This window comes from Marmota monax, unplaced genomic scaffold, assembly GCF_021218885.2.
Source record: "Marmota monax isolate L192 unplaced genomic scaffold, Marmota_monax_Labrador192_F-V1.1 WCK01_AAM20220418_F8-fsc01204, whole genome shotgun sequence".
Taxonomy (NCBI): Eukaryota; Metazoa; Chordata; class Mammalia; order Rodentia; family Sciuridae; genus Marmota; species Marmota monax.
In genome coordinates, this window is record NW_026692779.1 from 63,051 (window position 1) to 88,171 (window position 25,121).

General features: G+C 37.2%; 1 protein-coding gene across 1 annotated transcript in view; it reads right to left on the reverse strand.

The window, feature by feature from the left end:
- Positions 1 to 24,845, reverse strand: part of LOC124094425 (gem-associated protein 5-like) — a 36,966-nt gene extending 12,121 nt beyond the window's left edge. Inside the window, 18 exon segments of the mRNA XM_058580134.1 lie at positions 2,648 to 2,795; positions 4,762 to 4,821; positions 4,824 to 4,892; positions 5,707 to 5,802; positions 7,341 to 7,463; positions 7,855 to 7,968; positions 9,779 to 10,006; positions 11,707 to 11,878; positions 12,881 to 13,020; positions 16,106 to 16,287; positions 16,996 to 17,069; positions 18,339 to 18,394; positions 19,056 to 19,144; positions 20,689 to 20,774; positions 21,790 to 21,809; positions 21,812 to 22,001; positions 22,828 to 22,993; positions 24,496 to 24,845. Coding sequence (XP_058436117.1) covers positions 2,648 to 2,795; positions 4,762 to 4,821; positions 4,824 to 4,892; positions 5,707 to 5,802; positions 7,341 to 7,463; positions 7,855 to 7,968; positions 9,779 to 10,006; positions 11,707 to 11,878; positions 12,881 to 13,020; positions 16,106 to 16,287; positions 16,996 to 17,069; positions 18,339 to 18,394; positions 19,056 to 19,144; positions 20,689 to 20,774; positions 21,790 to 21,809; positions 21,812 to 22,001; positions 22,828 to 22,993; positions 24,496 to 24,623 — 2,141 coding nt within the window. The 5' untranslated portion in view covers positions 24,624 to 24,845.
- Between the last annotated feature and the right edge of the window lie 276 nt (positions 24,846 to 25,121).

Here is a 25,121-nt window from a genome sequence, read left to right on the forward strand (position 1 = left end):
ACCTGAACTGCAAGTTGAACAAGTTGCTTTCTTCATGGCACCCCATTTCTTTAAAAAACAAACAAAAAAAACCCTAACAGATCAGTGTTATTTAGAGTTGGGTATCTGAAAGATGTTTTCTTAAAAATGAACAAAGCAAGCTTATCACTGTAGGGAAATCAACAGTAACCATTGCCAACAATAAAATCTAAGCTTGCTAGTGAAGATTCAAATTTTAGAAAACATTGGGAACCTGAAAGCTTCCCAAAAGATAAAGACTTTTCTTATGAGATTGATGGTGATTACAGAGAAATGTGATTAAAAAAATATTTTTATAATGAACTGTGTCAACATTTGGAAGATCTGTATAACTCAGCAAACTAATATTTTCCAAATGGCGTACAAATTCTGAGTTGCGGCAAAATAAAGTTATAGCTGGAATAAAAGTGTTTTAGATTAAATATTTAAGAAGTATTGCAGGACTTCTATCTATAGTTGTAATGGAGCATTGGGACCAGAATTACTCCCTTGCCATAAAACTTTTTTTAAACACTGAGTAGAATTTGTATGAAACAATTGTTTTCTTTTTTTTAAAGAGAGAGAGAGAATTTTTTTTTTAATATTTATTTTTTAGTTTTCAGCGGACACAATATCTTTGTTTGTATGTGGTGCTTGAGGATCGAACCCGGGCCACACGCATGCCAGGCAAAGCGCACTACCACTTGAGCCACATCCCCAGCCCAAAACAATTGTTTTCAACAGTGCAAAGCTGTCATCTCCAAGAGAAAAGGAACAATGTGTGCCCTATTGTGACAATGACTTCCTATCTAAAGCACTTTCTAAGTGGAATCTTAGTGGAGATTCAGCAGACTCAAGAGTTGAGGAGAAACAGAACAAATGGAATTTGAGGGACAGGATACTAGAAAGGAAGAAGCTGTCCAGAGAAAGACTGCCAAAATTCTGCATGGGATTCTGTTTAGTCTCTGGCTAAATACAAAGCCATGATGTGTAGGACATTCCTTAAGGATGAACAAAGGACATTTAGGGAACCATAAGCTGAGCGATCCCAGAGCTCATTCAGAGCTTGGAGACATCAGATTTGTGAGTTGCTGAATAACACAAGGCAATTCAGTGAAGACTTCAGAAGGTAGAAGAGCTAAACTACTTCTGGGCTATGGATTTCTCTAATCCTGCCCTAAAAAAGCTTAGACCATGTCATGAAAAAAATCTAGATGTCTTCAACTTGCCAAAACAAACTTCAACACTCTCTGAAGGAAGAGAGCAAAACCTAACCAGGATAAGCAAAAGAAAATCTCACCAAAGCACATTATATCGGATTGTTGCAAATTAATGAGAGAAAAGTCCTAAAATGAGAGGAAAAAAAAAAAACAAAACCCCACAGTTCCTGCAAAGAGAGAAATAAATTTAGCAGTCAAGTAAAGAACAATTCAAAAAAGGAGAAAATAGAACTGCTGAAGCAGTGACAAGACAAACAACAAACAAACAACAACAACAAAAACAAAGAATTTGTTGCTGGCAGAGCATAGTATAAAAAAGTGTTGGAAGTTCTTCAAGTGAAGACATTGATAGCAAATGGAAATTTGGATCTACATAGAAGAAAGAAAACTGCTAGGAAATAATAAACATGGATAAATATAAATGCTTAAAAAATCACTAAAAGGTAAAGAATTGTTTAAAGCAAAATATTCATAGTGTAATGAGGGGTTATTACATGTACAACATATTAAATATCATATGAAAATAGCAGACAGGATGGGAAGAAGGAAGTACAATGATACACATGAAATAGTATAATATTACTTGAAAATAAATTGTGATAAATTAAAAATAATACAAACTCCAAAGGAACCACTAAAAAGTAAAGAATATACAGCTAATAAGTCAGTATTACAGTTTTAAATTAGAAATTAAGGGGCTGGAGTTGTGGCTCAGCGGTAGAGCACTTGCCTTGCATGGGACCCTAGGTTTAATCCTCAGCACCGCATTAAAAATAAATAAAAAATGGAGGTATGGTGTCCAACTACAACTAAAAAATAAATTAAAAAAAAAAATACTTAGAAATTAAAAACACTCAGTTCATCCAAAAGAAAACTGGAAAAGAAGAAAAAAAAAAGAATGGGACAAATAGAAAACAAATAGCAGGGCAGTAAATTTAAATCAACCACATCAATATTTACATTAAATATAAATGGTCTAACCTTCCAACTAAATGGCAGTGATCAGACTGGGAAAAAACAAGACCCAATTGTATGCTATGTACAAGAACTATTTTTCTCATATTGTTTTTGGTAATTACATATGTAGTATAGTGAAACAATATATATGGGAAAGATTCGTATCATTCTCAGGAATGTTGTTACTTCTAGAGAAGAGGGAATTAGGATAGATTAGAGGAAAGGCATTTCAACTAAATGTGGAATGTTAGATTTTTATTAAAAAAAAAAGGGGGGGTGTCAGGAGAACTTCTGTAGTGGCTCAAAAGATCCTGTTTCGTTTCACAGGCGGGCTTCAAAAGGGAGTAGGGAGTTCCCACTGTAATAACTTGTTCATCTATTACCTGTTTTGTGTAGTTTCTTCATTTTATATTGCTTTAAAGTTTAGATTATATTATATACAACTACTGGATAAATTCTAGGACCATACAAACCTGTAAAAGTGGTTTGACTTGAGCAGCTCCACAGCTTCATACACTTTGTGAATAGAAAGCAGATGAGAGGCAGCTTTGACATACTGATCCTGGAAACACAACTGTTTGGCAAAGGCTTCCACAGCCCATAGCCATACATGGTAGCCAGATGAAAAAAAGGAAAGATAGTGGTTTAAAAAAAAAAAAAAAAAAGGTTTATGGAAGGGGAGGAGGGAGCAGGTACATTTGGGCTGAAAATTTTGTTTCCCTAGATAATGCATTAAGCAGAACATTCAGATGTTGATTCAACTGCCATTACAGATCAGTTGCTTCTTTGCCTCTTTTCACTTCCATGTTCAAAACATAAATAGTTCCTTTGCTTATATTATTCAAAAGACACAAAAAAGTATTAAGTTCCGGAAAGTGGTTACCCCCTTTGGGGTTAAGGGAAAGAGCAACTGGAAGGTAGCATGGGGTAACTTCCAGAGTTTATCTAGTGGTATATTTTTTTCTTTTTTCTCTTTCTTTTTTTTTTGGTACTGAGGATTGAACCCAGGGGGGGTCAACCACTAAGCTATATCCCCAACACTTCATTTTTAAGACAGGGTCTCCCTAAGTTGTTGAGGCTTGCCTTGAACTTACGATCCTCCTGCCTCAGCTTCTGGAGTTGCTGGGATTACAGGCATGAACTATCATGCCTGGTTGTAAGGATATATTTCTTGATATGGGTGCTGCTTACGAGAGTACATTCAATTTGTGAAATTTATTGTACACTCAAGATTTGTGTACTTCTTGCTCTACATATATAGCATAACTGGATAAAAAGTATAAAACAAAACTAGGATGGCATAAAAGGTTTCTTTTTTATCTTGGAACCTTTCTATCATATCTTGCCCAAATTCCTTTCCCTTTAGGCAATACCCATTACCAAAACTTAGGAAACAGTCTATGAATATGTAACTACATTACTGTGTAAATACAAATGAATATTGCAATATTCTGTTGTGGACCTATACCCTGATTCTTTTCTGTCTGTATTTTGGATGTCCATTCCATGACAGAATGCATACAGCTGCCTCATTCTTTTGGTATCTACAAAGACTTAATGTATGGATATACCTGCTGTAATCAGTCTCTTACTGATGCTGATGGACACAGAGGTTCTTGCAATCTCTGCTATTATAAACATCACTTTGATGAAAGTCATTCGTGTATCTGAATATACTTAAATTCCTATAATTAGAATTGCTGAGCCAAAGGTTATGTGTATTTTAATTAATGGTCAAACTGTCCTTCAAGAAGTTTTCACTGGCTATGGTTTAGATGTGTTTTGTACCTGTTCATGTGCTAGAGGCTTGGTCTCTACTGTGGCAGTGGTAAGAGGTGTTAGAACCTTTAAGAGGGGGGCCTAGTGGATGATAATTAGGTCAAGAGGGCACCACACTTGGAAATGATGTTGATTGTATAGAATGGACTGATTCCTATGACAGTCGGTTCTTAGAGAAATAGCAAACCTTGGCTGGTGATATAGCTCGTATGTATATTTAATATGTGTAAAGTCTGGGTTTAATCTTCAATGTGTGTGCTGAAAAAACAAAATCCAAAATAGCAACAAAAAATCCTCAAGAAGCTGCTTGACCTTCCCCTGATCTCTGGCTTACTGTCTGCCTCTGTTCTGCTTACAGTGCTACCACTATGATGCTTTTGACCAGAAAGTTCTCACCAGAGCTGAACAGACACTGGCATTATGCTTTTGAACCTCTATCCTATGAGCTACATAATACATAAGCTCCTTTTCTTTAGGTGTTTTATTATAGTCACACAGAATGGACTAATGTGTCTCCAATTATGCTTTTGGCATTAATGTGTCAATTTCCTGCCCTTTTGTGGGATATGAGTTGAGGTATTAGCCTACTGTATTGTAGTGAATTGAGCCATTAAAAACAAAAAAATTATTCTTAAGTTTTAGGTGAACACAATATCTTTATTTTATGTTTATGTGGTGCTGAGGATCGAACCCAGTGCCTCATGCATGCTAGGCGAGCGCTCTACCACTGAGCCACAACCCCAGCCCTGGTGAGCCATTTTTAGTGGTTATATATTAGATGATAGTACTTTTGTCAGAAAGAACATACCTACTGGTGCCATAGCCACAAGATTATCTGTCAGCTCCCCTCTTTCTGCTGCTGTTTGTTTGTTTCTGCTCCTTTCCAAAGCATAAGCTGGTGAAATAATTCTGGGTGGCCATTTTCCAAGTGACCTTTTCCTGTATGGAAGAGAGACAGTATTTGAAAGATGTTTCAGAAAATCTGTCTTTGATGATTTCTAGAAACAGGCAGAGTGAAATAGGAAATTAAACAGTCACTCACTTATGAATTAGTCACCTACCAGAATGATTTTAAGGGGTCCTGGAACCAGGGTGGTGAGTTGCCCACTCAACCATTTTCATGTGCATCCTCTCACCCAAAATGAACATGTTTAGGGAATTATGATAATGCAGGGGATGGATACAAATATCCAAGTCAGGGGCATATTTGCAAATATGTAAAAGCATGGAGTTATGGAAAATAATATTTTTACAAAATAGCCCCCAAAGGAAAATGAAGCAAATGGAGCAGGGAGGGAAGTTAGCCAAGCATTAATGTCCCTGGGAATCCTTTTCCAATTACAACAGGCATTGAAGGAAGGAGGCAAAAATACCCATTCCTCACAATCTGGGCTCCTATCTCTCTAAGTAACAATGAGTTTCAGCCTTTTAATCTTTTAATAACTAGCCCCTGACTATCCAACCGGCATGCCCACAAGTTCCAATGATGAAACCACCCTAATTGTATCCTATAAACCCCAAATCCTCCCTATAACCAAAGACCACTGTTGATTCCATGAAATGAGCCCCTACAGTGCCCGAGTGCTTGAATCCTCGAATGAATAAACGGTTTCTCTCAATCTGCTGAGGTGTGCACCCGTCATTTTGCGCTTACAATGACAATAACAGAAAATAGCAATCACAAAAAGAGGTGCATATAAATGTTAGGGAAGGATGAATACGGAAAGGATTACGTTGACTGGATTTGCCTCACCTTCAGTTTCAATCATTCTGTACAAGGTAGCCCTATCTGTGAAAAGCCCCAGGTGAAATCTTTCCTCAAGATCAGCAGACACATCCTCATTTAGCTCTGTTAATACAAAATAAATAGAGGAAAAAAAAATCAGATGAAATCACATAGTTTACTGTTTCCTATCCAATAACTTCTGAATGTTTTTCAAAACACCCACTTAAGACAGTGAGCAAAGCAGATCTGTGCCCTTAATTTACTCCAAAAGGGACCCTAGCTCATTGTGAAGGTAGCAAAATATGAAAATATATCTAAAATTTTTAGCTCAGGTGGGCAAAATCCAGAGATAATGTAGTTTGCTCAGAACAAAATTTTTGTTGAAAAAATGTTAAGGAAACCTAAAATTCAACATTTAAATGCTACATCTAAATAAAAAGCACACAAAACAAAACTAACAGGCAGGGGCTGGGGATGTGGCTCAAGCGGTAGTGCGCTCGCCTGGCATGCGTGCGGCCTGGGTTCGATCCTCAGCACCACATACAAACAAAGATGTTGTGTCCGCCGAGAACTAAAAAAAATAAATATTAAAAAACAAAAAACAAAAAAAAAAACCAAAAACCCAAAAAAAACTAACAGGCAAAGAGTGTCCTTCGTATTCACTGCCATACAGCTGGGTGTGGTGGTGCACGCCTATTATATTCAGGAGGCTGAGGTAAGAGGATTCAAGGCAAATTCAAGGCCAGCCTGTCACAAAATAAAAAATTGAAAGGGTAGAGGGTATAGCTCAGTGGCAGAGTAGCTCTGGATTCAATCCCTAGTACCAAAATAAACAAAACTATACACTGGGACCTACTGTAAAGGTTCATTCTCTGATTTTCAATAAGAGAAACAATGTAAAACTATATCATTAATTAAATAAAGGAAGTCTTTGCAAAGATCCAAAGGCTATGTATAGTAAAAAAGAGCATAAAATATCTCTGGCAAGACACAGAAAACTGATGATAATGTCGCCTCTAGGGAGGAAAAGAAGAGAATTGGGTTTTGGGGGAAGATTTACTTTCTTTTTATACTATCAGAGTCTCATTTTATCATGTGCATCTCTTACAACTCAACAAATTGAAATAAAAAAAAATAAAGTTGCTCAGATATCAAAATAATGGGCATTAAATGAGGGCTTTTTTTTTTATTAGTTGCTCATGACAACACAATGATCTTGACATATCATACATTTGAATCAAATGGGGTGTAATTTCTCATTTTTCCAAAAATAAAAAAACCAAAAATAAAAGAACTGCCACATTATGAGTGTATTTCCAATAAGGAAAAATGGCACCTAAGATAATGTTCAATCGGAGAAAATGGTGGAAGGAGTTGACTTATGCTGAAATATTAAAGCCAAAATCCTGGTTTGGGCACAGAGATAGCTGGTAGCAGCTAGATGAGAATAGTTAAAGCAGAGCACTACATCTAAAAGGAACTAAACAGGGAGTCTGACAGCAGGGTGTGGGGGTGAAAGTGGGTGCAAAGGATGCCAAAGAATGCAGAAACACAGAAAACAACTTTAGAATCTGTGCTCATTAATTTAACAAATAGTAAGCACCCGATACATGCCAGTTCCCAGAAGACTACACATGGGTCGAGGAAATGTATTTCTGTACCTCTGCAGTGTTTTGCAGTTGCTAGCACCAAACAGTCATGATGAAGCTCTTCTTTGGACCTATGGTCCAGGCTTGTGCTCAGAGGAAGCATGGAACGAGCTTTTCTCTTTTTGATTAAGGCTTCTGAAATGTAATCAAAGTACAGACCGTCTCAAGAGCAGATCAGAAACACAACAGAATGATTACCTCTTATGGGATTGCAACCTTAGCTAGAGGGATACTACGGGACACACAAGTTCTTACTCCTATAAACAAACTTTCACATTTAATTCGTGGGTGCAATGTGCACACCATGTATAAAATGCCCTTGGTAACATTTATGAAGCAATGTATCAACTATCAACTCCAAAACATTTCATCAAGTGCTAAAATAATGTTTAAAAAGAATGAACCCGATGGAAACACAATCAGAACACCCACAAATATTTAAAACCTCAACAAACCAATCAACCTCAAATACTTTTTTGAGTTCTCAGTTGCATGTAACAAAGTATGTCAATTATTAGATACTGACCTGGCTTCTCTTTAGGTGGCTCCTTTTTCAGTAAAATGACTTTGTTATTAATAGTGCCTTTTGACTTTTCAAAGCCTGAGGAAACTGGAGTACTAATAACTGGTTCTCTAGAAACTGCACCACAAGGGAAAAACAGGAAAAATGTTTGGGATAAGAATAATGTAGAATTCAGTATATATATATATATATATATATATATATATATATATATATATATATATATATATATATAAAATTAAGAGCTTTATTAGGCCTAGTAATATAATTTTATCTATTACCAAAACCTGCTTTGGAAAGGATGTATGGGTGGTCTCTCCTCAGCCTCACCAACTGGCTGTTTCAAAATCCTGTACGTTTATTATTCAGAACTTTTGGCTAAGAAAAAGACTTCTAGCCTCTTTAACTACATTATCCTCAAACTCAGGTGATAAGTTGCTTTCCATATATTTAGGTCACTAAATAGTAATAACATTTATTATGTAAACAAGGAATAACTTAACTATTAGAGAATATTAAGTATACATGTTACAGAATCACAACCCATAATCCTAAACACACATTTTTTTCCTTAAAAAACAAACAAACAAAACAAAAAAACAAAACCAACACACAAAAAAACCAGGGCTGGGGTTATGACTAGCATGTGCAAGGCCCTGGGTTCGATCCTCAGCACCAAATAAAAATAAATAAAATGAAAGTATTATGTCCAACTATTAAAAAAAATATTTAAAAACCAAAAAACCAAAAATAACAACAAAACTTGCTGGACAGGGTGGCACAAGCCTCTAATCCCAATGGCACAAGAGGCTGAGGCAGGAGGATTCTAAGTTGAAAGGCAGCATTGGCAATTTAGCAAGGCCCCAAGCAACTCAATGAGATCCTGTTTCAAAAAAAAAAAATAAGAGCTGGGGATGTGGCTCAGTGGTTGGGACCCCTAGGCTCAATCTCTGATACCAAAACAAACAAAACCAAAAAATCCTGTTGACCTATAGGAGTAAAGAACATTTTGTATAGCCATTAGGTGATATGAAGACATTCTGATGAACCTAAAATATAAATTATGTTTTTAGCTTTTTTTTTAACCCAAACTACGGGTCCAGCAGCCATTCTTTGGGACACAGTAGGTCAGGGATGCCTCTATACTATATATTTTGGTTGCACTGATTCTGCCACATCAAAAATAGTGTTTTAGAATTAAACATAAATCATCAGTTCTATTTATACTGTCTTCTACTTAATCATATTTTTTAGTTGGTAACAGGCATCCGATATTTAAGGTTGTATATAAAAGGATAAAAGTGTTAACACTTTAGTTATCCACAACAATTTACTTATCCTTAACAATTACTTCTCTTCAAACATGAACTAGAATACATTATTGAAAATTAGTAATGGAATTTTTTTTGTGTGTGAGAAATCTGAGAACTGCCATATAACTTAACTGGATGGAAGAACTTAACAACTGTTCTTCAGTTTCCCTCTGATAAGGCAGAAAGGCAGGAATGAGCTCCAGGGAGGATGGGTGGGAACTCCTAAGTTCCCAGAGAGGAGTGGCTTGTATAGTCAGACATTTTTAAAGGACAGTGGCTTCTTTGAGTAGATATGACCAATAACGTCATACTGTTAAGACCTTTTCCTGGTATTCTCTACAGGGTTCTATTTCCTTTATTCCTTCATCAAAGATGTTTATTTTAGAGACTTTAAAAGCTTTGAAGAAAACTAATAGTTTCCAAAGGCACCAAAGACACCAAGGTTGCACCAAGCAACCAAGGTTGCTTGCTAGGGAGTTGGGAAATGAGGAAAGAAAGTAGTTGGGAAATAAGGCAAGTCAGAGATAGAAATTTCAGACCGAGTAAGAATCCAGCTTAGTTTCCTAGATATGACAAAATCTTAAGAGTTAGTGGCATCCAGTACCTGCACACACCCACTAAAGCAAGGCCACAGGGTGACTCTGGCTCCTGTGCTTCTTCCTCCCCTTCCTGGTCTGACACTCCATTTTCAACAGGTCCTGAGTTCTCCTTTATGCCCTCTTCTTCGTTCCCGTCAAATGACTCTTGCTTTACAGGCACACGGAAGGTGGGCTTTTTCTTCTTTTTGGCCTTTGGCTTAGGTTGAGAGAGCCGTTTTTTCTCTAATTCAATACTTTTTTTGCCTGCAAAAATCACAAAAAAGAAAAAAAAATCACAAAAAAGCACAGGCTGAACTACACATTCATGGTTAAAAGTGCCCTGGATGGTCATCTCCAGTACATCATTATATTACTCTTTGCTCTGACAGCCTTACTCGCCTTACTTTCTTTTCTTCCCAATGAAGTTTTATAGTCTTATTATCACAATGTTAACCAAGCCTTTTGAGATTTCATTAAATCATCAAGAAAGACTTTCTCCAACATCACCATGCCACAGCCGCTGAGGTCCGAAAATCAACACTGCTACACTATCTACTCCCCACACTCATTAATCAACTTTTGCCAACTGCACCAAGGATGTCTTTATAGCAAAAGCAACTGAACCAGGACCACCCACTGCATTGGACCGTCCATGCCTTCAACCTGGAAGAGTTGCTTAGCTTTTCTTTGACTTTCATGACTTGAAATTTGAAGATTACAGGAGAGTAATTTTGTTAATTTCCCTTCAATTTGGGTCTGCCTGCTGTTTTTTAAAGATTCAGTTATGCATTTTCAGCAGGAATATACAGAAGTGAAGCTGTGTTCATTTCAGGGCAACCTATGAGGTAGCATATAATTTTTATTTGTTCCATTGTTTGGTTTAATCACTTTAAATTAATAGGGCATACTGTAGGTTACCCACCGAAAAAGTAAAATATCTCCTGTTTATTATTAAGCATCCATGGATTTTTTTTTACATCAGTATGAATTTCTTCATTAGAGTATAATTTGTTAGTGTTACTCATTTTTTAAGTTTTTATTCTTATTTTAAAAATCACCTGTACTGTGGAATGATTTAATACAATAAAATACCCACATTTTTAATACTTTGATAAATTGTAACAGATCATAATTGTGTAACCCACCACCATGAAATGCATCCCCACCCCAAGCTATCACTGACCTGCTATTACTCTAGTTTTGCCTTGTCTAGAACTTCATAAATAGAATTATATAGTATGTAGTCTTCTGTGTTCAGTTTCTTATGCTCAGCATAATTTTTTTGAGATTCACTAATTTTGTTGTTTATCAGTACCTTTCTATTCTTTGATTTGGGGACTGAACTCTGGGTCTCGTGCTAAGCACATGCTCTACCACTAAGCTGCATCTCGCCTGTTACCTTCTCTTTTATGACCAAGTGGAATTCCATTGCAGGGATACTACACGATTTACTCATTTATCTACTGATCAGCATTTGAGCTGTTTTTAGTTTTTGGCAACCACAGATAAAGGTGCTATGAGCATTCTTCAAGTCTTTATGTGAACACATAATTTCATTTCCTTTGGGGAAATTTCTAGTTGCTTAATATATTCTAATTTTTCCAGTTGCTTATGGCCAGAGTAGAATTTTCCTTTTACTTATTTTCAAGTACAAATCCTCTCAAATTTGGTCAAGCTGGCTTTTGTGTCCTTCTGATGTGTCTCCTTAATTCTTTGAGTTCATCTTTCCTTTCTGGAATAAAGGAAGGTTCTAGGTTCATATTTAGCAACCAAGATCTGACCCCTAGGCACACTTGCTACTGTCTGAGGGTGTTGTTCTCAGCCCCCAAAGCCTGCCTGCTTTGCATGGGCTGCAGACCCCCTGCATGAATGTCTTCCTTGCTTGTCTCTTATAAACTCAATTAAGAGAGCAAGAGAGAGAGGGAATTAGGCAAGCACTGTATGGGTTCCATGTTCTGACTGACCTTGAGGAGGCCGGGAATGAACTTGCATGGAAGTTAGCCATTTGTATACACAGAAGTCATCTGCCCCTGAGTAGATGCAATCCGGATCCAAAGGAGACCATGACACACAAAGCAGTCGGCCTCGATGTCCTCGGAAATTATAAAGAGGCTCTTCTCGGAGAGTATCCCATACCTGAAACCAGAAGTCACATACATGACAATAAATTTTCTGGTTATTCTATTGTTTGGGGGGGGCATAATTTATTCAATTAAAAAAATCTGTAGGGGGGGGTTGAGTTGTGGTTGAGTGGTAGAGCACTTGCCTAGCATGTGTGAGGCACTGGGTTCGATTTTCAGCACTGCATATAACTAGGTATATAAAGGTCTATCAACAACTAAAAAACATTAAAAAACAAAAAAACAAAAATAAAAACCTGTGGGCTCTTTATTTCCTCATGTGGTTTGTAATTTCTCTCTTAGGAGTTCAATTTCACAGTACTATTTCACGTGGGAGGCTTATATGCTCCAGTGAGTTTAGGTATTCCTAAGAGGGAGATTCTGAATGGGCTTTTATTGATGCACCATGGATCACACTGTTCCAAACTGGATCTATCTGCTAATATTTGGTCTGGGGCTTCTGGCATCACGAAAAAAATAATCCATACCTACATTAGAAATTGGAGTTATAATTTCCCATAGGTAATTCTTTTGTTCCCAAGTCCTTGGACAAATGATTAGCTGCTTTGTTATTTCTTTAATTATCTTTGTGTCCAGTTCAAAGAAAGCAGGCCTGTCTTCATGGCTCCCAGTTTGTGCAAACAACTGAATTACAATTCAATACTGAGACAGACACCAATCACAGATGTTAGTTCCCTAGCTGCTATGGTCAATTCTGGTTTTAACACCTAAACTTCTTCAACATAGCTCTGGCCTGGCAGCTCATCTTTATTTTCATTTTTCTGTTTGAAGAAAGAGAACTTTTCATATCAATTTATCTTACCATATTCATGGTATGTCACCCGGCTTGGCCTGCTAAGGGTCCAGATAAAACTAAAATGCCTTCTAGAGTTCAGATAATCTCTTTCTGTGGAGGGTGAGAGTGGAGATGGAAAACATGTTCATAACTGGAGGGGGAGGGGGGAAGAGGACAGAGTTTAAATTAGTGAGAGCCCAAGTGGCCAGGACAAAACAGTACCTGGGCTGTACCATCATAGGAAGCAGACACCAGCCTTCCATCATGATGTGGGCTCCATGCCAGACTAGTGATCTTGGCCGTATGTCCAGAGAGGGTCCGGTAGGGCTCTGTAATGGTCACTGGAGCCTCAGGATTGCTCTCTAAAAGGTAGGAGAAAGATGTTACTACTACTGTTACTAGCAATAACAAAACAGACTAGATGAAGGTGTTAACTCTTATTAATGCAAGAGTCAAGATTCTGTCAGATCTGATTTTTAGCAGATAATACTGTTAGTGGCTAAGTATATGGGCCTATTAACAGGGTCTGGGCAAATACAGGTTTAACACAAAAAGTGTTAGCTATTATTATTTCCTTACAGAAGCCATCACAATGAAAATAATGCCTTTTAGATGTAATCCTATGAAGTACATATCTGTTGGGAGCCATTAGCCAAGTAGGTATGACAATTTCCTTGCCAGCGTACCCCATGTTGCTGACATGTTGCAGTGACATTGAATGTAAGTGACCTTGCTCAAGGACCAAGGCAGATTAGGGTGTTCCCGGTTTTAAGATAATCTTGTTTAGGGCGTTCCCAGTTTAGGTTCCAGGTTTAAGGTTTAAGATTATTCCTGCTGGGAATAGGGCGTATCCTGCTGCCTGAGTTCCCCTTGAGTTCTCACGGGATTCAGACAGTATATTTTGGAGATAGAAGCCCAGTGGAGGTGAATTTGGGAGAGAAGGTGGATTTGGGCAGAGAACGTGGATTTGGGCAGAGAACGTGGATTTCCCCAGAACGTGATTGTAGACGGCTGGTGTGAGTTCGGGAATAAAGAGTTGCTGTTTGAATCTACAAGCTGTGTGGTGGCTCGTGATTGTGTGCCCAGCCAGACTGCGGCATTTGTGCCCAGCCAGACTGTGGCACATATCCTTAATGGTACAGTATTCTTGATAAAAACATATAATATCAAGCTAATTATAAGAAAATCCCAGATAAAACCAAATTGTAGGAACTTGTAAAAAAAATAACTGTTTTGAGCTAGGGATATAGCTCAAATGGTAGATTGCTTGCCTCACATGCACAAGGCCTTGGGTTCTAATCCCCAGCACCACAAAAAGAAAAAAAAAGTTTAGTATTCATCAAACATAGCAAAAATGCTAAATGAATCTGGCAAAAGGTAGATGAAAGTCTTTGCATTCTTATTGCAACTTCCTTTAAAAACTGAATTATTTTTAAAAAAAAGATAAAAATATCAAAACTAGGATGGTAGCTGGGTGTGGTGGTGCACTCCTATAAATACAATAGCTCAGGAGGCTGAGACAGGAGGGTCACGAGTCCAAAGCCAGCCTCAGCAAGAGTGAGGCCCTAAGCAACTCAGTGAGACCCTGTCTCTAATAAAATACAAAATAGGGCTGTGGATGTAGCTCAGTGGTAAGTGTCCCTGAGTTCAATTCCTGGTACCCAAAATGAATGAATGAATAAATAAATAAATAGTTAAAAAACAAAGATCTGTGGTGCTATGAAAAATAAGTTGATGTCCTTTGCCAAAGTGGATAATCACAATGCTCATTAGTTATAGTGTATCTACTATGTATTATTACAACCCTAATGTGTCTAAACTTTAATACTTTTCCCACATTGCTTTTAATTCAGGAGAGTGACTGTTAGAATAAATTTTTTTTTTTTGTTTCAGAAAACAAAAATTAGTTCAACAGAAATTAAAAATCAACTGTTTTCACTATTGCTGAAAGAAATCACTCTGCAACACTATGAACAGTTTAGTGATAGGTAATTTCTATATATTGGGGGAAAATGTAATCCCATTTCCCTGATATTAAAAAAAAAGGTCCATTGGGGCTGGGGTTGTGGCTCAGTGGCAGACCACTTGTCTGGCATATGTGAGGCACTGGGTTCGATTCTTAGCACCACATATAAATAAATAAATAAAATTAAATTAAGTAAAGACAAATAAATTAAATAAATTAAAGATAAATAAATAAAGACAACTAAAAAGAAAAAAATAAAGAAAGATCCATTAGGTGTGGTGGCTCATGCCTGTAATCCCAGTGACTTGGGAACCTGAGCCAGGAGGATCCAAAATTCAAGGCCAGACTGGTCAATTTAGCAAGATCCTGTCTCAAAATGGCTGGATATGTGAGTCAGTGAGGGTGCTCCTGGGTTTTGTTTAATTGCCAATACTGCAAAAACAAAACAAAATAAAACAATAACAACGAAAAGCAAAAGCCCTTCTGACCTTCTGAACTGTGGTTATCAGTAGGTGCTGAAAGGGACTCAAAGCTGTTTAAGGTTCCTTCAGAGGTAAATCACTCATGAAAAAGTTAAACTACCAAGCAGGAATAGTATTCCTAGAACACATGCAGACTCTGGGATGAGGCTGTAAGCTTGGGTCTCGACTCTGTTGTATACTAGCTGTGGAAGAAGTTAGCTAACCTCTTTGGACTGGACCTCAGATTCTACATGAGTGAAGTGAGGAGAACAACAGCCATCTCACAAGATTATGAGCTTTAGATGTCATCAAAGATGGGAATGGGCTGTGTGTCGAAGGTGGATATAACACAGCAGCCCTGCTGAAGGGAGTATAAACTGGCAGCTTTTGGGACAGATTTCAGCATTAACTATTTAAAAAACTGTTTTTTTTTTTAAATATATTTTTAGTTACCAATTGACCTTTATTTTATTTATTTATATGTGGTGCTGAGAACTCAGTGCTCTGCCACTGAGCCACAACCCCAGCCCCCCCCCCAAAAAAAAAAAAATCATGTTTTTAATGTCCACATCTCTTCACATCTACTTTTAGAAATTTTATGTAAGAAAACTAGTCATGCTCCTGAAGATTTCAGAAGTAATATTACTTCTGAAAAAATGTAAATAATTTTAATGACAATCAATTGTGAATGGATAAATTCTGGTGTATTCATATTATGGAATGAATACATATTTGCTAATACCAAATTTTCATGTTTTGAATTTGTACAAGAAAATTCACAATATAAATATAATAATATATAATGCGTACACATACGTGTATGTATTCTTCATTCTCTAAATTAACATTTTTGTCATGTTTGTAAGACTTTTAGAGTAAGATGAATACAGTGTTTTTGAAAGGAAAAAAAAGAAAGGAAAAAAAAAAGCCAAAAATAAAGTAAAAACATACAAAGAACAGAATGGAAAGTAGGTGAATGAGTAATATAACCCCCCCAAGTATGGAAGAAACCAAAGTTACCTAGGACAGTTCTCAGATTGTGCACATAAATGACGGCATTGTTGGAGCCAGAGGCCATCAGATAGCTCAGCTCAGGCTGGCTGCCATGATCCTGATGCCAGGAAATGGTATTCACAAGCTTGTGATGCTGTTGGATGGTGCAGATCAGTCGTAAGTTGGGAACCTGAAATATTTCTATTGATCTGGAATAAGAAACACCAAGACAAGAGGGATAATCAAATTACAGTGCAGTGCAAACAAACAGCTCCCTTATCCACCAGTCTAGGAAAGGTGAAATAGAATGAGATAATACTCACCGTAAAGGCCATTCTCTCATGGAGAACCAGATATAAAAGGTTGCTTTATGAAATAAGCATATTCAGCATTTAAAAATTCTAACACTGTCTGGAAAGTTGTATTTGTTAGGCATTAATAAATAATACACGGTGGTGGGAAGCTAAAAGAATTAATGACCGTTGTATGAACTTGGACTATGTATGTCATTGTGACTAACAATGGAAGGAGTGAGATCTACAAAGGATTTCTGCTTATTATTATTAAAGAGATGCTGGGATTACAGGCATGTGCCACCGCACCCAAGTTAGTATTATTTCTTAAAAATGGAGTGTAATGAAGGCAGTTTAATGAAGGAGATGACCATTTGTGAGGCATAAAATAGCCTAAACATACTATAGGCAAATGCTATCTTTGAACTAAAATTAATCTAAATAATTCTGTTGTTCTCAAAGATGCAGAGAGCTCCTGGATCAGTTAAAGATATCAATGATAAATCAGAATATGAATTACAACGTGGCTTCCCTCATTAACATTACAGATGGCATCAGCCAGCTTGTGATTCAAAATACGTACTACTGCAAAGTTATTTCTTTTTTAAGAAAACAAATACATACCCATCTTCATTGCCAAGAGCCATGATTTTGCCATCTGCTTTCCAGCTGATCTCTGTGTGTACAGGCAATTTGTACTAGAAGCAAAACAAACCAATCCTGACTAAACACTGTTCTTTTCTCCACACATCTTATAAATCAGTGATGACAGGATGGTGTGGGGGGGAGTCCCCAGAGTTAAAACATGTTCTAATTATACAACAGCCATTCTCCTAAACAGTCTTCTTAATTAGTTCAAGAATTACAAAGAACAAAAATTCTTATTATGACTTCCAAAATGGGACAGAGAGACCAGTAACAACTAAACATCTACAATGTTTAACCTTGTGAAATAAAATTAACTGAAGCAACTTTTGTCCCACAGGGAAGAATGAAATGTGCCCACTAGTCTTCCCAGAAGGTTTCTTGGTCCTTAACAAAAGCTTTTCTTGTTTTCTTCTTTCCTTTCAGTTTTCCAGAATTCCCACCCTTGCCACCTTTACATTTTGTAGGTCCCTAAGACATCTTGGGTCCTCTTCTTTTCTTAGTTTTATTTTTCTTTTTAATCCTATCTCACACACACCCAGAAGTTTTTCATCTATCATTTATGTGAAGGGATTCAAAATTTCTATTTTCAGTTCAGACTCCTTGTATAAACTTTTGATGCATATAACCAATTGCCACTAAACTAAAAACTTGTCAGAACAGTAATTTCTTTTCATTATCGAAGGTTAATGTATAGATAACACTTTAGACAATGAAGGAATATAATTAAATATAATTATGATTAAGTGATATTTTTATTCTGGCCATACAAAAATATTGAGCAGTGGGGTTGTGGCTCAGAGGTATAGCGCTTGCCTAGCATGCGTGAGGTACTGGGTTAAATCCTCAGAACCACATAAAAATAAAATATATTGTGTCCACCTAAAACTAAAAAATAATATTAAAAAAAATACTCATTTGAAAGGGTAAGGAAATCTTATGGTTAGACTTTTTTTTAAAAAAAAATATTTATTTTTTAGTTGTACACAACACCTTTATTTTGTTTATTTATTTTTATGTGGTGCTGAGGTTGAACCCAGGGCCTCACACGTGCTAGACGAGCACTCTACTGCTGAGCCACAACCCCAGCCCTTATGGTTAGACTTTAAAAGACATTTCTGGCATACACATGCATTAATAGGAAGTTAAAGCAAAAGTGATTAAATATGGGAATCTAGGTAAAGGAAACAAGAAAATTGTATTTTTTTTGCAGCTTTTGTAATTCTGAAATTATTTCCTTTAAAGACAAAATTCCAATTCAATCTTGAGAAAAAAAAAATCTGTAGCCGCATTTAGAAACCATATGACAGGGCCATTTTTGCCACAGTATCATTTTGGTTGAAGTGGTTGGCATAAAAAGGATGTTTATTGTCAAGATCTGAAAATCAAGTGGAGCACACCTGTATTCCCAGCGGCTCACAAGGCTGAGTCAGGAGGATCATGAGTTCAAAGCCAACCTCAGCAAGAGCGAGGTGCTTAGCAACTAAGTATTTTAGCTGATTTTCTAAGTATTATAGTAATCCTCTTGTTGGATGAACAGAATATAATTCCAATGCTGCTTGAGTTCTGATGATACTATTTATCCTCTCCACAGTAAGGCGATTACTATGGAAATTTACAGTTGTTTCATTGTAGTTAAGGAAAGTGTATCAAAGACTTTCGTTGAATACACTCAAAAAGATATTATGAAAGACACATCACTTATGGGAAAGACAAGACTGAGGGGCTAGAAGTGGGAAAGGGGTGAAAAGTAGTAGTCAAAGGCCACGATCCAGCATGAGAAAACTACGTAAAATGAAAAAGTTCAGTTTAAAGACAGTAATGCTTAAGAGTTGTGGGGGCAGTCTGGAGAAGCTTATAGGTAAATGTTTTCTTCTGCAATTCTATTTTGTAACCTGCCACTATTGCTTTCATGGACCCCTAGGACTAGCAGACAACCAAGCAGTCACTGCACTAGAACATTTATGACTCTTTCTTACTTTCATATCCTAGAATTAAATTGAAGAAAAGAAATTATATTTGTTAAGAATGGCTCAGACACTTACCAAGTGACATTGGGGATACGGGTGGTCCCCAAGCTAACGTGTACACAGTCTTCTTATGATATGTGCTAGAAATCTGGGGAGGTCTTTGCGGGTAAGGAGAGGTGGAGAACAAATAAAGATTTAAACTAAAAGGCACGGTGAAAAATACACCATATTTTTCTCAAAAGTCCCTATTTATAAATTTAGTTGCTGTATTATAGAAAAACTATTGAGCATTACTCTTCTCCAAATATTCAACTATAAAAAAAGCAAACATTTAAATAACATACAACATAATAATATCCCATCATAACCAAAATGATTAAGCCCTAAACATATTTCACCCAGATAAAAATGTTACTCCCATAGCACTTGCCTAGCACACACGAGGCCCTGGGTTCGATCCTGAGCATCACATATAAATGAATTAAATGAAGGTATTGTGCCCAACTACAACTAAAAAGTAAATATTAAAAAAAAATATTACTCCCATACATCTGGCAAGTTTGGTATGCTTTTTCTCATATCTCCTGCTTTCTTTCTTTTTTGGACTGGGGATTGAACCCAGGGGCTCTTAACCACTGAGCTACATCCCCAGCCTGTTTTTTACTTTGAGACAGAGTTTCACTAAGTTGCTTAAGGCCTTGTTATGTTGCTGAGGCTGGCTTGAACTTGCAATCCTTCTGCCTTGGCCTCCTGAGTTGCTGGGATTACAGGTGTATGCCGCTGTACCAGGCTAAAAGGTAATTTAAAACTAAAATATTTTTGAGATATTTTGTATTCTTTTCTAATACTAATACTTCAATATATTTTACACTTATAGCACATCTCAACTTGGACTTAGCACTTTTCTGGTGCTGACTAGTCACCTATGACTAATGACTACTGTAAAGGGATAAGGTTGCTTAGCTATGACTTGCAGTTGATAGCAAATATAATAGGGATGATAGGAATACATAAATGAGTTAGAAATCACCATAAGGGAATAACTAGACAAGTACAAGATATGGAGTAATCTATTTATCTAGGGGCTGGGGCTGTAGCTTGGTGGTAGAGGTCTTTCTTGCCTCACATGCCTGTAATCCTTAGTGGCTCAGGAGGCTGAGGCAGGAGGATCAAGAGTTCAAAGCCAGCCTCACCAACTTAATGAGACCCTAAGAAACTCAGTGAGACACTGTCAAGCACCCCTAGGTTCAATCCCTGGTAAAAAAAAAAAAAAAAAATCAAAACCAAAAATCCTGCAGAGGAGTGTCATGATACCTGCGACCTTGTTTCTTGAGAAGGGGTAATATCACAATTTTATGTTTGAAACTTTGTTTCATGTTTTAGATGAGATAAATACAGAGACACACAGATAAATGGTATGGCTAAAAATTGAGATAAGGCACAGATGTTCTACTTGTCTTTCAACTTTCATGTCTGCACGAAAACTTTTGTAAAAATAAAAGCAAATGATTTATGTTAGTGGTTCCCCCAAATCAGATGGGCTGAATCAATATCACCTGAAAAAAATTAAAAAAATAAGATTCTGAGTTCTGAACCTCATTCTTCAAGTTAGAATTTTTTGTACATTACGTGTATAAACTCAAATTAAATCCATCACTGACATTTTGGTGAATTGGCCAAACAAGAATCAAGTATTGCTTACTTGCTGGAGTAGGTGTCATACAATCCCACTTTTCCATCATCTGTTCCAAATGCTAAGCAACCTTCCTTGTTTGGGTGCCAGCACAGCTACAAGAAAAGAGTTTCCAAATGAAAATATATGAGAAAGGGGACACACTGTTATGGGAATCTTAAGCATCTAAGCATTCAAGTGGGAGACTTTCTTGCTGTTGATTCCTTTTAATTTTCATTGTTTAAAAGAAAAAAAAAGATGGATTAATAGCAAAGTGAAAGTCATCTGTAATTTCACCATGCAAAACAAAAATTAATTGCCAATTTTGTTATCTTTCTTTTCAGACATTTTTGTGAATAAACTTAAATACTTATGATAGAAAAAACATGACATATTGTAGACTAGGGTAAAAGATTCTAGAATAGGGGCTGGGAATTCAGCTCAGTGATAGAATGCTTGCTTAGCATGCATAGAAACCTATCCCTGGCACTATAAAAAGAAGAAAAAGATTCTAAAACAATTTAGAAAATACAGTTTAATTAATAATTAATAAATTTGGAATGATGTATCTCAAATTGTCAAGACTATTTCTCTGGGTCATGGTAATGGGGGCATGGAGTAGAGGGTATTGTAGAAAAGAAAGTCCAGTTTCTACACTTTGTTATTTAGTGTTCTTTTAAAATCACCCATATTTATTGGGTTTAGACTAAATAGCCAACACAGAGGTATCATTTTAGAGAAAACAAAAAATCAAAACATGTTTTCTACCCTGCATTCCATTTTATAATTTTTATAAATGATTAACATCCTTCCATAGTTAAAAAAACCTCACTACTATTTTTAGTAATTTGATACCATTCTAATATGTAGTTATATTATAATAATAATCTCCCATAAATACATATTTAGGTTGTTTTTAATCAATTTATTTCTGTTAGAAACATGACAAGTAAAACAAAGCCTTAATAATTTCAAACTCTGAATCTAGGGATGGTGAGTTTGTTTGGAGGATTCTGCTTTCCTAGTTTCAAACTTCATCAAAAATACCTTTAAACAACTTTTGATTTATAACAGAGTTCACTTAAATGAGTGGATATTCTTAAAAAAAAAATTCAAAGAAAGTATCCTTACCGCTGTAACCTTGGACTTGAACCCTGCCAAAAGTTTTTCACATCATAGTTGTTCTTTATGGAGAGAGTGTTCCACACACGGATCATGCCATCCCCAACGCCTATAGCCAAACAGCCCACATCCACAGGAGAGAAAGCTAGGCTGTAGGCAAACCCACCGAGGGAAGGCAGGGTCCAGCAGCACTCCAGTGTGGCCAGGTCCCAACATTTTACCTGGAAAGATTAAAAGTTAGGGCCTAAATATTTCAAAAAAGCAGAGAAATAGGAAAAAGACTCCAATATTCCAAATGGGAATAAGCTCATAGTGAGCAAGGACAATGTAATTTAACCATTCAGTAGGAACTGGAAAAAGCATCTCTTAGGGGAAAAAAATCAGCAATAATCACACAGCTCAACAAGATCTTGGAATATATTTATTCCCAGAGATGTCCAGTGAATTCAGGGTCATAGAATAAACCAGAACCCATACCTCCCATTTCCCAGAGGTCAGTGGTCTTTCCATTCCTGGTAATCTCCTCATTCAGCAAACTAAATAAGGAGGAACACTTCTTCAGCATGTGGAAAGATGGGAGTTACAATCTAAAAAGCAAAATGGCTTACATTCTAGGAGTAGAAAGTTTTTAGTTATTACCTAAATAGAGAGACTTGAGAGAAAATGAAGTTTATGAGCCCAGCTTAGAAGCAGAACAGCAAGGTCATGGGCTCTAAATACAGCCAATTCTCCCTCAGAGAGATTTCACCATGAGCAGATGATTCTGCTTCTTAAACTACAGATGGGGATACGTCAAAGCATGATGATCTTATGTGCCCTTCTGAGGACACTTCTGCTCATCTTTATCATAAACACTTTAGCAGAAAAGCATCTTGGTGGTTCCTCACATTTCTCCTCTCTGTGCACTGCTGATATATAGAGTGCCAACTGGCAACAGCACCTCTAAAACTTTAAGTAGGGAGGCGGTATGAAGACCGAGACTTTCTAATCCCACCCAGATTGCAAATCCCTATTTTACAAAGCTGATGAAATCTAAGCAGTTCTTACATCTCTATCCATTGATGTGGAAAGAAGCAGCTGCTTGTCGTCCTCAGTTTGCAAAGGACATAAATTAAACACGATTCTGGAATGATTCTGTCCTTCTGATGAAGTGCTAAAGAGGGTATATTTCCGTCTCCAAGACTGAGTGAGATCCCAAAGCAGCAGTTCACCCCTGTGAAGAAGAACACAAGCAATCTAAAGCAAGGATTATTGAGTCAGAGTCTGAGTCCACAGTTGTAAAATAATTATTATTGGTCCTTTGATAAAATAAAAATCAACATGGCTGCAGAAGGGTCAAAAAGAGAGCCATCTTCCTTTTCTGAGCCTTAAGAGATTCACTGCCATGCAGAAATGTCACAAACCGAATATGCCAGAGGGAAAATACTTGACTGCCTATTTGCCTCTTGACTTGAACATTCCAAAGGACTGGTAACATTTATGACAACCCTGCTCTGTGACAGTTTCCAACTGCTAGACCTGCTTCAATCCCCCAGACAATGCTAAGTGGCAGGTACCCACTTCTTGTTAGAAAGTACAAACCCATGCATTTCCAATTTGCAAATCTGTTTTGCACCTGAATAAAAGTAGTTTTACTTTTCTTTTAACCTTGTTTGTGATCTTGATTCACACCTTTATGGAGAGAAAATCTGCATTTTCTGCCATATTCACAAACTATTTCTTGGAGAACACAGAAAATCATGAATGCCTACAGAAAGAGAAGCAAGTAACATGGACGAGAAGTAGGAGGGGTGTTTTATTATGCATGCTTTCATTCTTCTTTGAAATATGTAAATGTTCTAGACTAACTTTTGAACAGAGTTCTCTACCAGCTTTAATTATAAAATACCATTATAATCTGAATAGCTTCAAAGCTCAAGAAACAATCTCTTTTTTTGGATATTGGTGGAAAGTAGGGTCGTGGTTAATATTTTGGAAGGACTCTATGTGTTTTACCTGTATCACCTCATTTAAAGGAAAGAACTTGTCTACTAAATTAATTTATCATCTTCAGCAACTACGCATTTAAAATGTCTATGGCTTGCCTCTCCCACCCAAAGTGCATGCTGGTCCCCTGGGAGCCTTCCAGGGGCTCAACTGGGGGCCATGACATTCTGCCAGAACTGAAGTGGAAGATACCTAGCTGCAGAATTAATCACTTGCTTGCTCGGCAGGAGAAATCCCCACGCCTTTTGGAGTCTCAGAAGTCTTCTGGATTGATAATTGTGGTGTGAAAACAGAGGAAAAATGGTTTGTATTTTCCCATGGAAAGTGCTCAATCAGTTTTGTTACTGAGTGGTCACAGCCATGCTATGGGACAAAAAATAGTATCACCCTCTATGCCTCTTGCACACATAAGGCAGGTAAGCAGCAGGTTGATTCTGAAATTCAGATGTGTCTGACTTCAGAGTCAGATACTCTTTAACTCAAGGCTTATTGTGTGTGTGTGTGTGTGTGTGTGTGTGTGTTTTAAACAATTTTGTTTGCAGACAGCACAGGTCTCATGATTTTTACATTTCAACTGGCCCATCATAACACAAGTCAATACTTGGGTCATAATGGGCCACTTGTGTGTGTGAGACCCATCTTCTGTGTCTCTAATGAGAAGCCTAGGAATCTTGAGGCCACACAGGAAAACAAAATTTATCAGAAAAGGTATGACCAAAGCAGACTTACCCAAAACAACTGGACACCAGCTGCGTTGGCTGATCCCTGGGCCAGTAGAGTGTCAACCATAGGCGCTCTTTGACGGTTGGGTCTACACCCCCTCCTCTTCTCTTCAGAAAAGGTAGTTTCAAAATCATCACTCCTGTAGGTGAAATGGCCAGTGAGCACGAAAGACACTGAAACCATCAACTTAAAGACAATACATGATCTGCGATTTAAAGGTTTGTTAGTTACTGACAATGAATATACTATTTTCCCATGGAAACATTATACATGGTGATTAATACCTGCTCATCTACCTTTAGGTCAAGCAAGATCTTCAGGCTGTCTTGGCAACCCAAACACATTAAGAATATTTCTTTTGGTCTGGAAAAATGAGCTCCCATTTAGAACTGAGAACTCAAAGTGGTAATGCAACCCAAATTCAGAGCTGGATGGACAGAGAGCATGGAATCCTCCTCCTGTTGGTCATAAACCCCTTTGGCAGACAACACATTGTGACAGGGGAGCATCTCTGTCAGCACTAAGCTGGTGGTTCCTAATCTGTACTGGGTGTTAGAACCACAGGTATAGTTTTAAAAAATACATGTGTCAGGGTCCAGCATCTAGATTCTGATTCAGTAGATTTGAAGTGG